This window comes from Geotrypetes seraphini, chromosome 7 (genome assembly GCF_902459505.1).
Source record: "Geotrypetes seraphini chromosome 7, aGeoSer1.1, whole genome shotgun sequence".
In the NCBI taxonomy this organism is placed as follows: Eukaryota; Metazoa; Chordata; class Amphibia; order Gymnophiona; family Dermophiidae; genus Geotrypetes; species Geotrypetes seraphini.
Window position 1 is genome coordinate 134,675,192 of NC_047090.1, and position 14,135 is coordinate 134,689,326.

At 41.3% G+C, this 14,135-nt stretch overlaps 1 protein-coding gene across 5 annotated transcripts in view; it reads right to left on the reverse strand.

Moving 5' to 3' along the window:
* Positions 1-14,135, reverse strand: part of NIN (ninein) — a 263,739-nt gene that overhangs the window by 24,607 nt on the left and 224,997 nt on the right. For all 5 annotated transcript variants that reach the window (XM_033951534.1, XM_033951532.1, XM_033951530.1 and 2 more), the window contains one exon: positions 1,118-1,309. In XM_033951534.1, coding sequence (XP_033807425.1) covers positions 1,118-1,309 — 192 coding nt within the window. The remainder of the gene's footprint in view (positions 1-1,117; positions 1,310-14,135) is intronic.

Below are 14,135 nucleotides of genomic sequence, written 5' to 3' on the forward strand. Positions count from 1 at the left end.
CTTCACCCCAAAGTTGATTTTAAAACAGTAATTAACTAATAAACCTTCACCAAAACACACCACAGCACAAAGGAGAGAAAGCAAAAGGCTAAACCAGTTTCACCACATGCAGCAAATCTAACCAAGGCAAGGGGAGACCTGACATACCCTGCAAAACATCCTGTATTAACCACAAGTCTTCATATTAGCCTCTTAACTGGGGGTGTAAAGCCTTCTTACTTTGTGATAAGACCATGTAGACATTGTTGTTTATCATTATCTGCTGGCTTGATCAGTTGTCTTTATATGATTAATAGGCAAATAACTTTTTGATTCTTCTAAGACTACTGTGAAAAGTCAATATTCTATATTCTTTTTATTTCATCTTGCCATGTTACTAACTAAGGAACGTGATCATAACATTTATTCTTTGTACTCTCTAACCTGGTTGACTACCTAACCCCCTTGTTGTTTTGAATTAATAAAGCAATGGTAATAAATGCATTAGTGACAGGTTAGGGAGATCCATTTTGATATGGCAATTAGGATGCTAATTTACAAACATGCTCTTCCTTTAGACAACTGAACAAGACTTACTACTTGCTAAACAGAAGAAACGAAAAGTGAGGGGGAATAAGGACAGTGCAGATATACTAGATAAAGACAAGTGATAAGACACTAGATACCAGATAAGCAACATCACACACAAACAACAAATTAGAGAGGATCAGTGAAGACATTTCACAGGTTTTTAGAGATATGTTACTGCCATAATTAGTTATTAATGGCAGAAGTAAAGCTAGAGACCCAAAGTACCATAAAGACGAAGCCATCCAAATTCAAAATTCTGAATGGACATTTTGTCATTGTGTTACATGCTTGCATCACTAGAAATACAAGCAAATAGAGGTCATCAATACATAGCTTCTAAGATACTTTACTGGCTATGTCACTGCATATCCATATAAAGCAAAGATGGAGACATCTGCCTTTTGTAGCGGTATATATGCTTTTGCTGTCTTCAAGAAAGTAAAAATTTAAAGAAAAAACTGGCATAAACTGAGAAAAAGATCTTGGTAGGTGGAATTGAAAAATGAAAGTCATTAGCTAAGTGACTATACCACAGAAGGGTTTGTACCTGTGGCATGTTGGTGTCTAAAGGCCTGCTTTCCAATTCCTCCTGAAGATGTTGACTTCTCCTCTCTGCCTGCTGTAATTGTTGTTGAAGTTTCAGGTATTGCTCCCAAGGTACCATGGTACAGGTTTGCTGCTGGAGCTCTCGAGAATATGGAGACTGACTAGGCGTCACAGTGGAGCTCGGGTGTAGCATCTGATTAATAACCAATGAGAATTGTCAAACTTTTTCTTAACTAATTAAAAATTACATAAAATATGTGTGCCTACTATAGTAAAACTCTGATATAATAGCAGTAACATAAGTAGCCATCAGTATTTGAAACGGTGAAGCCTAAAACCTGTTAAGTACATTTCCTTTAAAAATGAGTTCATACCAGACGCAGACTGCCTTTACAGATAGCTGTAGGATATGTGAAATTTGCACTAAGAGGCATTTAGGGCCTGATTCTCAAAACAGCATCCTGACTGTAGGTGTTCTACCACCGTCAAATGGACCAATTGGGATGCACTTTTATTTATTTATTTTTTAATCGATGCGGCAAATGACGCCTACAATGTAGGTGTATGACTCACACCTACGGAAGCGCCTATGGACACCTAAGGCCAGTGTAGGCAAAACTTATGCTGGAAGTGGCCTTAGGCGTCAATAGGTGTTTCCATAGGTGTCAGTCAGAAGCCTTAAATGTAGGCATGTAAAATGCTGGCCTACATTTAAGGCATCTGTACAAAAAATAGATGCGATTCTGGATGTGGTGCCTACCAGTGATTGACACGCAGTAGGTACCCATTTTGCAAGCATCTACCATAGCAGGCACCGTTTCCAGAATCAGGCCCTTATTATATGGCATATGATATTCAGTGAAAATAATTCTTACGTTAGAATTCTGGAAACTAAAAACTTGCATTTACCCAGAGAGTAGATTTTCATATGTAATAGGTTTTGGAATTCACCTCTTTATTTGCCCTCAAATGGGACCAGATCTTAGTGGAAAACACATACATTCTAATACTTTTTCCACTATAAGCCTACTTAAAAATATAATCACCCCTCCCAATATTTATTTATTTGGATTTATATCTTGTCCTCCCCAAAGAGCTCAGAATGGGTTACAGTTTTACAGTCATGGTGTTACAAAAGGCTACTCTTAGAATATTTTATGGAGTTACAGCTGATCTTGCATGGGGATACACTATTTTTTTCCTTAAAACCATTTGGTCTAATGGACTTAATCAGAAGTTAGAATGGTGTGCTTTTTATTAGAAATGAAAATCAGTTGTTTGATCTAATGAAGTCTAACGGATATGACGTCATGAAACCGGTAGTTTAAATCCAAGCACCATTCTGAGCTTTGTGTGGACAGAGCAGGAGAGAACGCAAACTTCCCTGACGCAGTCATTGAATGGCGAAACAAGAGCCTTGTTGGTGGTAACAGCTAGTTCCTGATTCTTCAGTCCAGCATGAGAATTGCTATAGCAGGAAGATCAACTCGCTGGACGGAACATGAAATGTTCTGAGTGAACATCTATGAAGATAAGTGAACTGTATGTCTTGTTCTTTTTCTTTGTTCCCTGTGCACAGTGGTGGTTTTTTCCTATTTGGAAAATTAGTGGAGTTTTTTTGCCTATGATACAGAACAGGACTGGCTAAAAAACTCATTGGGTTGCCGTCCGAAAAGTGTTGATGGGTTGAGGCTTTTTCTCCACTGAGTATAAATGGTTTTTCATGTGGTATTTCCACCACTTGACTAATAACATTTTCATTGCATTTATATTTTGTTATTACAATTAGTATTCTTGTGATACAGTATCGTACAATATTATGTTTTGTGCAAAATTTAAACCCAATTGGCACTGCTTGAAATTACTGGCTGGCATTTAAAATTATACTGGTATATTCAACACTGGCCAATACCAAGATAAAGTGCAAAAGAGCGTAGCTGGTTTTAAGAAAGGTTTGGGCAAGTTTCTGGAGGAAAAGTCCATAGTCTATTATTGAGAAAGACGTGGGGGAAGCCACTGCTTGCCCTGTATTGGAATATTGCTACTCCTTGGATTTTGGCCAGGTACTAGCAACCTGGATTTGCCACCATGAGAGCAGGCTACTGGGCTTGATGGACCTTTGTTCTGACCCAGTAAGGCTATTCTTATGTTTTTATATAAAATATCTGGTGTGCAAAATATCTGAATGTAGACAGCCTGCTAGAAGTTATATGGATACATCTAATATTTGGCACTGAACATCAACAGCACTGAGATAATTTTTAGCACTGCCTTGGCTCTACCCAGATAATTTTTAGCACCTGGATTGCCCTGGCACTACCCAGATAATATTGAGGTGGTAGGTGAAGATTTTTAGTTGCATTGTATAGACATTGCTGCTGAAAATCCAGTTATGGCTTTAATGAGCGGCATTTATTTGGATAGGATCCACTTCTAAATGGATAAGTGCCACTGAAGATCTGGCCCAAAGATTTTCAGATGTTTTTTTTTCCCAGAAACCAATGAATTCAGAGACAAGTACTGTACAAGACAAATCCTTTCAGAAATATTTCCTTGTCAGTCACTGATGGCAATGGTCTGTTTCCTGTGTTTAAAGTAGTCTAGATTTACTTTATGAAATCAACAGTTCCGTTTTACAGAAACTATTGCCCTCCTTACGAGATCATCCATTTTCCTCTTCCTTCAACTTCACACAATACAATTTTCTTGGTCATTATGCTCTCTCTCAAGGTCACTATTTTCCCATTATCCTTACTGTTGGAATATACTTCCTAATAGAAATACTACATACATATAACAAGGACCACTGGGAACATCTAGTCTGCCCAGATTCTTGTATTTGCTATTGTTATAGCACCTAATATATGTCTCTCTGGTAGGCTGCTCTATACCTCTCTTGTCACATTCTCTGTGAAATATTTTCTGATGTTACTCTCGACTCTACATCCCCCTCCCTTGGAGCAGTGGCGTACCTAGGGGGGGGGGCGGGGGGGGGGGGGGGCGCGGGCCGCCCCGGGTACCAGCCCTAAGGGGGTGTTCCCGGCCTTGCCGTTCAGTCCCCCGCCACCCCCGAAGGACCGCTCGCCCCCCTGGCCTCCCCGCACCACCTATGAACAGCCGCAGCAGGATCGCGAAGTCAGCGTCAGCATCCCTGCGCTGCTTCCTACGACGCGATCCCGCCCCTCCTCTGACGTCAGAGGAGGGGCGGGACCGTGGCGCAGGAAGCAGCAGGGATCGCTGACGCTGACTTCGCGATCCTGCTGCGGCTGTTCATAGGTGGTGCGGGGAGGCCAGGGGGGCGAGCGGTCCTTCGGGGGTGGCGGGGGACTGAACGGCAAGGCCGGGAACACCCCCTTAGGGCTGGTACCCGACGCTGACTTCGCGATCCTGCTGCGGCTGTTCATAGGTGGTGCGGGGAGGCCAGGGGGGCGAGCGGTCCTTCGGGGTGGGTCGGGGCATCAGGCCTTCAGGGTGGGGCGGGCGGGCAGGCAAGCAGGCTTTCAAGGGGGAGGGGGTGACAGGCAGGCAGGCAGGCCTTCAAGGGGGGACAGGCCTTCGGGGGGGGGGTGCAGACATTCAAGGGGGGCAGGCAGGCCTTCAGGGGGGTGCAGACCTTCGGGGGGGGGGGGTAGGCCTTTGGGGGGGGGCAGACCTTCAAGGGGGTGCAGGCCTTCAAGGGGGGAAAGGCAGGCAGGCCTTCAAGGGGGGGACAGGCCTACAAGGGGGGGGGGGCAGGCCTACAAGGGGGGGGACAGGCCTTCAAGGGGGGGTGCAGGCCTTCAAGGGGGGGTGCAGGCCTTCAAGGGGGGTGCAGGCCTTCAAGGGGGGAAAGGCAGGCAGGCCTTCAAGGGGGGGGACAGGCCTACAAGGGGGGGGGGACAGGCCTACAAGGGGGGGGACAGGCCTTCAAGGGGGGGTGCAGGCCTTCAAGGGGGGGTGCAGGCCTTCAAGGGGGGTGCAGGCCTTCAAGGGGGAGACAGGCCTTCAAGGGGGGGAAAGGCAGGCAGGCAGGCCTTAAAGGGGGGACAGGCCTTCAAGGGGGGGACAGGCCTTCGGGGGGGTGCAGACCTTCAAGGGAGTGCAGGCCTTCGGGGGGGGGGTGCAGTCCTTCAGGGGTGGGGTTTAGGCCTTCAGAGGGGGACAGACCTTCGGGTGGGAGGTAAAGTCCTTCGGGGGGTGCAGGTCTTCAGGGGTGGGGTGTAGCCCTTCGGAGGGGGGACAGACCTTCGGGGGAGGGGGGTCCTGGTGTAAAAGTACACAGAGGGAGAGAGGGAAGGGGGGGTTCAAAGATACATGCATATGCCAGACTTTGGGGGTTAGAAATAATGGGTCTAAAAACAGAGGAGTGGGAGAGAGATGGTGCATAATGGGATTTAGGGAGGGAAGGAACAGAAAGGGAGAGAACTTGGAAACAGGGGATGGTGTGGAGGGGGGATAGAGATACTGGATAGGAGGATAGTTGGGAACAGAAAGGGAGAGATGGTGGATCCTGGGGTGGTGGGGAGTTGAGAAAAGGTGAATCTGTGGATGGAGACAAAAAAAAGGAAAGATGCCAGATCTCCGGGAGAGGGAAGGGAAACGGAAGGGGAGAACAGAGATGGCAGACGGATGGTTAGCACGGAGAAAGGAGACCCTGGCAAGCAAGACAACAAGAGCCTGGGACCAACAAGATTTGAATATTGATCAGAGAACAAAAGGTAGAAAAAATAATTTTATTTTCTGTTTTGTGATTACAATATGTTAGATTTGAAAAGTGTACATGAGACAGCTTGAAATGGGAACTTTTCTATTTTTGTGAATGGCAAGGCTGAGTTCAGTTAAAATATATGCTTTATAAGAAAATATAATAATGTGTTTTATAAAGTTTATAAGCATTGCTGGCATACTCGGTGAGGTGTTCCTAGTGTTGGTGGTGGTGGTAGCATGTCAGTGTGTTGAGAGGAAGAGGTAGTCTGGGAAATTCTGCTGAGCAAACTCTGGGCCCATTTCCACCCCCAGTTAGTCCACTCCACTCAACTGGTTCACACACTGAGTGGGTCTTTGGGTGTTATTTCTGGGTAGTTGTTTTAGAATCTCTTCCAGTGGTTTGTCAGTATCTCCTTCTGGTCCAAGGAAGGAAACTTTGTCAACCTTAGCATTGACCTTCAGAATATGTTTGTAACAGCGCTGCTTGTGTGGCATTAGGCTATGTAGTGATCGAAAGAAAAAAACAGACCTTTGCACATTTTTGCACTATATGGTGGGTGTATGAGGAGATTCATTTCCTGCACAGTTAAGTCCATTTTTTCTACTGAATAATAGTATAGGTACAATGAAAGTAAATAGCAAAAATGTTTGAGTAGATAATTAAGGAAATCTTTTTCATATTGCTTGCTTATGGACTGGGAAAAAAGACTGTTCAAGCAAATGTCTCCAGAACTGCTTTAATGGAAAAATGTGATTTTTTTTTTTTTTAAGTACTTTGTGAAATTTATTGTTGTTGTGAAATTTATTGTTATACTTTGTTTAAACTTAAAAAGCGGTGTCATTAACAGTGAATCTAATCGAAAAATCGATTCAACAGGGTGAATCGGATCGAATGAAATATTTTTCTCTGAATCGGACAGCACTATTGGCTACCATGAGAATGGGCTACTGGGCATGATGGACCATTGGTGTGACCCAGTTAGGCTATTCTTATGTTATGTTCTCATCTGTAGGGGCCTTTGTTTTCACTTCTTATTTTAATGTATTTTTTTCCTGGGAACTTATCAGTGTTTTTTTATAATGGGAACAAAAATGGAAGAGAATTAATGTGTGTGGAATGGGGGGGGGGTAACTAATTTCTTCAGCTAAATAATTCAATCCACTTCAAACAGACATAGGAGAACTCACGCACCATTCACACACCCTCCAACCAAAAACGTCAAAAGAAAAAAAACTGTTCGACAACCTCCTAGCCATTCGAGCTGCAACACTTGACCCCCAACTCTACAACCTATTGACCTCGACCACAAACTACAAAACCTTAAAAAAAGAAATAAAAACCCTTCTATTAAAAAAACACATAAAACCAAACTAACATAATCAGAACTGTCCCAAGCATCACCTGCAACTACTCCATATGTACTTCTGATGTCATGACAATTCAGACATAATTTATGTTATGTTATGTTTGGAATAATGGTTACATAAATGAGGTTCAATAAAAGAAAATTTTCTGTGGGAGCATTTGTTGGAACTTCTGTTATCCTGATTTCTTCTATCTGTGGGCTTTCTTTAGCTAACCTACTTATCTGGGGCTTTCCACTTCTGCAGCTGCCCTTTTCACGGTCCACTTTGCGCTTGCACTCTCTGGGGAGGGGGGGTTGGGTCTGGGCTTGGTGGGGTAGGTGTGTCTGGTAGTTTTGTCTGGGTGGTGGCTGGGTGTTTCTTGGGTGCTTGTTGTGCGGATTGGTGTGTCTGGTGAGCGGTCTGGGTGTTGTTGCTTGTGGGGGTTTTTTTCATTATAAAATATGGCTGAGGGTCTAGTCCGGCTTATTATTCTTGTGGGTTCTGGGGTGGGATTTGTTTGCTTGCCCCAAGTTTTGGCCTTTTGTTGTGTATTGCTATGCCTCTCATTGGCAATTTTCTCTTGGGAGAGGCTTGTTCATGCTTGTTGTTGCTGTTACTCTCATTCTGTGTTCTTTTTGATAATGTATAAGTTTCTGTACAGACCATGGTTGCTTGTCTGGACCTTTTGCCATTCTCAATAAAAATACTTTGGAAAAAAAAAAAAAAAAAAAAAAGAAAATTTTCACTGCCTGTTTCTATTCTGACCATTTATTCCATTTCATGGTTATTGCAAAAAAAAAAAAAAAAAAAAAAAATTTTACATGAGGGGGGGGGGGAGGGGGTGTCAAAAAATGATGGGCCCCGGGTGCCACATACCCTAGGTACGCCACTGCCTTGGAGTCATATATCATGACCTTGTTCTAATTATCCTAACTACTAGGAGGGTGGGGGAAGGGGGAGTTTGTTTCTCAGAGCAGCCACCCAGTGGTTAAATCAGGGAGCTCAAAACCAGGACAGTAAGAATTAAAATCTTACTCCTACTAATGCTCTGTGACCTTAGGCAAGCAGCATCATTCTCCATTGCCTCAGGTATACAACTTAGGCTAAGCCCTGTAGGGTAGGGAAATAGCTACTGTACTTAAAATCATATGTGCTAGTATCTAACAAATTTTGAAACTATATGGTTCAGTATAGAAACAGAAACCCTCTTGTACTTACTTTGTGACTCAAGCTACTGAATAATCTAGCTAATCTAAACATCATTCCTGTCTTTATAACATAAGAACATAAGAATAGCCTTACTGGGTCAGACCAATGGTCAATCAAGTCCAGCAGCCTGTTCTCAGTGGCCCAATCCAGGTCCCTAGTACCTGGCCAAAACCCAAGGAGTATCAACATTCCATGCTACCGATCAAGGGCAAGAAGTGGCTTCCCCCATGTCTCTCTCAACAACAGACTATGGACGTTTCCTCCAAGAAGTCGTCCAAACCTTTCTTAAAACCAGCTATGCTCTCCGTTCTTACCACAACGTCTGACAATGCGTTCCAGAGCTTAACTATTCTCCAAATGAAAAAATATTTCCTCTTATTGTTTTTAAAAGTATTTCCCTGTAACTTCATTGAGTGTCCCATAGTCTTTGTAATTTTTGACGAAGTGAGAAATCAATCCACTTGTACCCATTCTACTCCACTCAGGATTTTGTAGATTTCAATCATATCTCCCCTCAGCCGTCTCTTTTCCAAACTGAAGAGCCCTAACCTTTTTATCTTTACTCATACGAGACTTGTTCCATCCCCTTTATCATCTTGGTCCCTCTTCTTTGAATCTTTCTAGTGCCTCTATATCTTTCTTGAGATAAGAAGACCAGAACTGAACACAATACTCCAGGTGAGGTTGCACCATGGAGCAATTCAGGGGCATTATAACATTTAACCATCCCTTGTTAACCATCCCTTTTTTAATAATTCCTAGCATCCTGTTTGGTTTTTTGGCTGCCACCAAAATTGAGCAGAAGGTTTCATCGTATTGTTTACGACACCCAGATCCTTTTCTTGGGCACTAACCCCCAAGTTGGGCCCTAGCATCTGGTAACTGTGATTAGGGCTATTCTTCCCAATGTGCATCACTTTGCATTTGTCCATATTAAATTTCATCTTCCAATTTCCTAAGGTCTGCCTGCAATTCTTCACAATTTGCATGCATTTTAACAACTTTTAACAGTTTAGTGTCATCTGCAAATTTAATCACCTCACTTGTCGTTCCAATTTCAAAATCATTTATAAATAAGTTAAATAGTGCCGGTCCCAGTACAGAACCTTTAGCAGCAGTGCTTTTGCAGATTTGTAACAAAATTAGATATGTTGGATGGTTTGGGGTACTCATGGATAGATCAGCTAACCGGGAGTAAAGGGACAAATAGATTTCTTCAATCTGAGTACTAGACAACTGTTAAAATGTTACATCTTGCCTGCCAGATTTTAAGGCACACAGACAGCAATAACAGAACTACAGGACATGGTCTATATATAGAATTTCTACGGTTCACTGCAAACAAGGCAGTTTCCTTCCTGCCACTGACTGCTTCATGTTTAATATATTTTTTTTAGAACAGAACTTTTAACTATTCATCTACGGTAGTTCTAAACTTTCTGCATGATAAAGCAAACTAGACAAGATCTATCACACTACATTTGTGGCCTAGGGATGGTTATTGAAGTACCACAACAAATATAGAACACAGTAAATTCTAAAAACCTCCTCTAGTTTGGTTCAGGAGGCAAAATACTCGCTTTTAAGAAGGAACTGTATATTCTCCAATTTGGAAAGAAAGCATATGGTTTTCACTATGAATCACAACCAAAAATGAAACATGACAGCCAAATGAACACCGTGAGTGTAAAGCATGCAGCTTGATGACAGTTCAAGATCGAATTAAAGCACACAAAGAAAAACTAATTCATAACAAAAAAGAAAATGGGATGAATGAGATTTTGGAGCCACTATCCATTTCCAGGAACCTATGAAACTCAGAATAATTACTTATTTCTGTGGGGAAAAAAAGGTTTTGTCATTTTAAGTGGAATACACTTATCTTTGCCTTTGAATCAGTAGAGGTTTCAATGAATCCATAGTTTTCATGCTGTTATGTAAGTGAATTGTATTTTAGTTGCCTATTTTAATAGTTAAAAATAAAGAATAGTGACTCAAAGTGAAAATGAATAGACTGTTGTAAACCCAATTAAATTATATTTTAAGAGAAATGAGATTTTATCATGCTAACACAATATATTGAGAAAAAATTGCTCTACCTTCAACTACATCAGACAGAGAAGTGCCCTCTTCTCTGCTAGTTCCAATCACAGAATTCTAGAGAAGTTAGCCACAGACAGGAGAATAAGCATGAATAGAGTTAACAAAAGATATGCATTATATAAACCCACAGCAAGAAAGCATGTTTAAGCAGCAGTATCCAAGCCTATACTGTACGGTGTTATTACATGCACATTAGATTCATCATGCATGCCATATGGGAAGAAAAAAGCATTCTTATTCACACTGAAACATTAATTTACATTTTTGCCAGATGTTTCTCATTTTTAATTAGAATTTCTTACCAAACAAACTGCTCTGTAGGTTATCCAATTGAAAACAAAACAAATAAAAATTAGAGAGTTTCAGTGTATAAAGTTTAACTGAATGGCTAGTCCCAAAATACTTCTGCTTATTTTTCTCCTGTTGGTGTTATCTTGAATTGTTATCTCACTTTTGAAGATCACACCAATTCTCAGGTTAAAAAATGCTTTTCACATTATGGAAACTTCATGCCATCAAACATTATTTTAGACTATTGGTCCAGTCCTTCATTCTAAATATTTTAGATTACTGCAATATTGTATATCTAGGATCTTTTAAGAAAACTATCAAACAACTAAGCATTGTTCAAAATGCAGCAGTCTGTCTTATTTTCGGCCTGAAAAAACTTATCATGTTAGCCCCTATTATAAAAAATTACATTGGCTATCTGTGGAAGCCAGGGCTATCTTTAAGTTTGCTTGTCTCTGTTTTAAAACTTTAGCAGATTCAGCTCCAATCTATCTCTCCTACCATTTTGATTTTGCTGGTATTACTAGTCGTACATGTAGTGCCCATCTGTTCTCCTTTCCATCTTTGAAGGGTTGTATCTACAAGAAGTTCCTAGATAGGACATTATCATTTCAGGCAAATGGAATAAATGCCTAAGTGAGTTTATCTCAAATGCATTTTCTTAACAAATCTTTAGAAAAACAGTAAAAACTTATCTCTTTGATAAACTTGTATAATTTCATATTCTGTTGATGTATCTTTGAATTGCTTTCTGTAACATCGCTGTTTGTATGCAGTCTCTTTTTTTGTAAACCGCTCTGAACTGTTTGTGGTATTGCGGTATATAAAAATAAAGTTATTATTACTACTCTCTTATTTCTGCTTTGGCACTTACTATAATACCTGAGATCATCTAAGTTGGCTAAGCAAGAAATTTCAGAATTTCTTCTGGAATCAACATTCAGCCTACAGGGGATTCACTTTTCTTTCTTTCTTTGGTACCTCTCTGATGATACAGCTTTAAAAATGGCTTTTTATACTCTTCTGAGATGACAAGAACATTCAATTAAAAGTAACATAGTAAATGACGGCAGATAAATACCTGAATGGTCCATTCAGTCTGCCCAACTATACATGCTCTATAAATTAATCATTTAATTTAAAAGGTCCTTTTTCTTAGATATTTCTGGGCCAGAAATCCAGAGCTCTGTCTGGTAGTATGCTTATGTTCTATCTACTGGAGTCTCTGTCAAAGCTCACTCCAGCCCATCTAAACCATCCCAGCCATTGAAGCCCTCCCCAGCCCATCCTCAACTGAATGTCCATATACAGGACACAGACTGTGCAAGTCTGCCCAGTATTGGCCTTAGTTCTTTCAATATATACCCATTATTTTCTGATTCGAGATCCTCTGTGTTCATCCCACACTTGTTTGAACTCTGGTCACTGTTTTCCTCTTCACCACCACCCTCGGGAGCACATTCCATGCATCAACCACCCTCTCCGTAAAGAAGAATTTTCTAACATTACTCTTGAGTCTACCACCCTTCAACCTCAAATTACGCTCTCTGGTTTTACTATTTTTCTTTCTATGGAAAATATTTTGTTCTATGTTAATACCTTTCAAGTATCTGAACATCTGAATATCTCCCCTATCCCTCCTTTCCTTGGCATAAATTGACTGAACCATACCTTTTCAAATCCCCATAAAGTACTTTATATTCAGTGTACCAACTATTTATTAAAAAAATTCATTTCAACAAGAAAAAATATATTATTCTCTTTTATAGAATGTGGGCAAAGTAAGTGTTGACAAGATACTGGACTTTCTATAATACCTCACTTGTATATTGCAGATTTTTTTTTGCCTTTGTCAAAGAACTCTTATTTTCGGTATGTCATTTGAGTAGCCTAATGGTTAGAGCTGTGGGCTGAGAACCAGGGGAAACTGGTTCAAATTCTATCATAGCTGTCATGATCTTGGGCAAGTGTACTATACCTGAATGTACATAACTTCAATAGTTTTCACAAACACAAATACATTTATCCCAAATAAGAAGGATATCAGAAAGATTTATCTTCCAGCCATCCAGAACACTTTGCTTAAAAATGATACTTGGGGGGGAGGGGTGGTCAATATTTCAAAAGCACGGTAGCAGTATCAACCAACAATTATACGACCAAGAAAGGGAAGAGGGTGGGTCAAAAACTTGTATCATCAATGACAACACTCAAGTTATATGTTCAAATGCTGGGTAAACATATCACTCAAAAACAACTCTAAACAGCCAGTTCTACAAGTGGATTTTCAGAGCTGGCCCTGGTACTCACAATCCTCGATTACTGCAATGCAACCTTACTGGGTCTACCAAAGTGCATGATCAAATAAATCCAAACAGTACAAAATACCGCAGCAAGTTTTTTGCTAGGAAAATCAAGACAGATAAGTCTAATCTAATCTAATCCTTAGGTTTGTATACTGCATCATCTCCACGTTTGTAGAGCTCGATGCGGTTTACAGTAGAAGAAATAGGAAGGAACTACAAACAGAGGTTGGAGGTAGAAGTGTGAAGAAAATTTAGAGGACTTGGGATGTCAAGATGAAAGAGTTTCCTTGATTCCTAATTTGGAGGGAGAGTTACATTTTTTGAGAAGAGCCAGGTTTTCAGATGCTTGCGGAAAACTTGGAGAGAGCTCAAGTTCTGAAGAGGGGAGGTAAGGTTGTTCCAGAGCTCAGTGATTTTGAAGTGGAGGGAGGTCCCTAGCTTTCCTTTGTGGGAAATGCCTTTTAGCGAGGGGAAGGATAGTTTTAATTTGTGGGAGGATCTTGTGGTATTAGGGTTTGAGGAATTCCAAGAAAGAGGGATAAAGGGAGGGAGGATACCGTGTAGGATTTTGAAAGCTAAACAGGCGCATTTATAGTGGACCCTGGCGATTATCGGAAGCCAGTGGAGTTTGGCCAGGAGCAGGGAGACATGGTCAAATTTACTTTTAGCGAAGATGAGCTTGGCCGCGGCATTCTGGATCCGTTGGAGTCTGAGGAGGTTTTTCTTAGGCTTAAGTAGATAGAGTTGCAGTAGTCCAATCTGGAAAGGATGATGGATTGGACAAGGAGGGTAAAATGTTTTTGATGGAAGCAGGATCTAACTTTCCTCAGCATGTGAAGGCTGAAAAAGCATTTTTTTACCAAGGATTGGAGGTGGTCATTAAAGGACAATGTGGAATCAATGATGACGCCCAAGACCTTGCTCGAGAACTCAAGCTGCAGAGAGGAGCCAGAGGGTAGTGGGATGGAGGTGGGTAGGTGGTCTAGTTTTAGGCCGAGCCAAAGAAGTCTTGTTTTGGACTCGTTCAATTTCATTTGCACAGTGTGGGCCCAGGATTGTAGGTTAACTATACAAGAA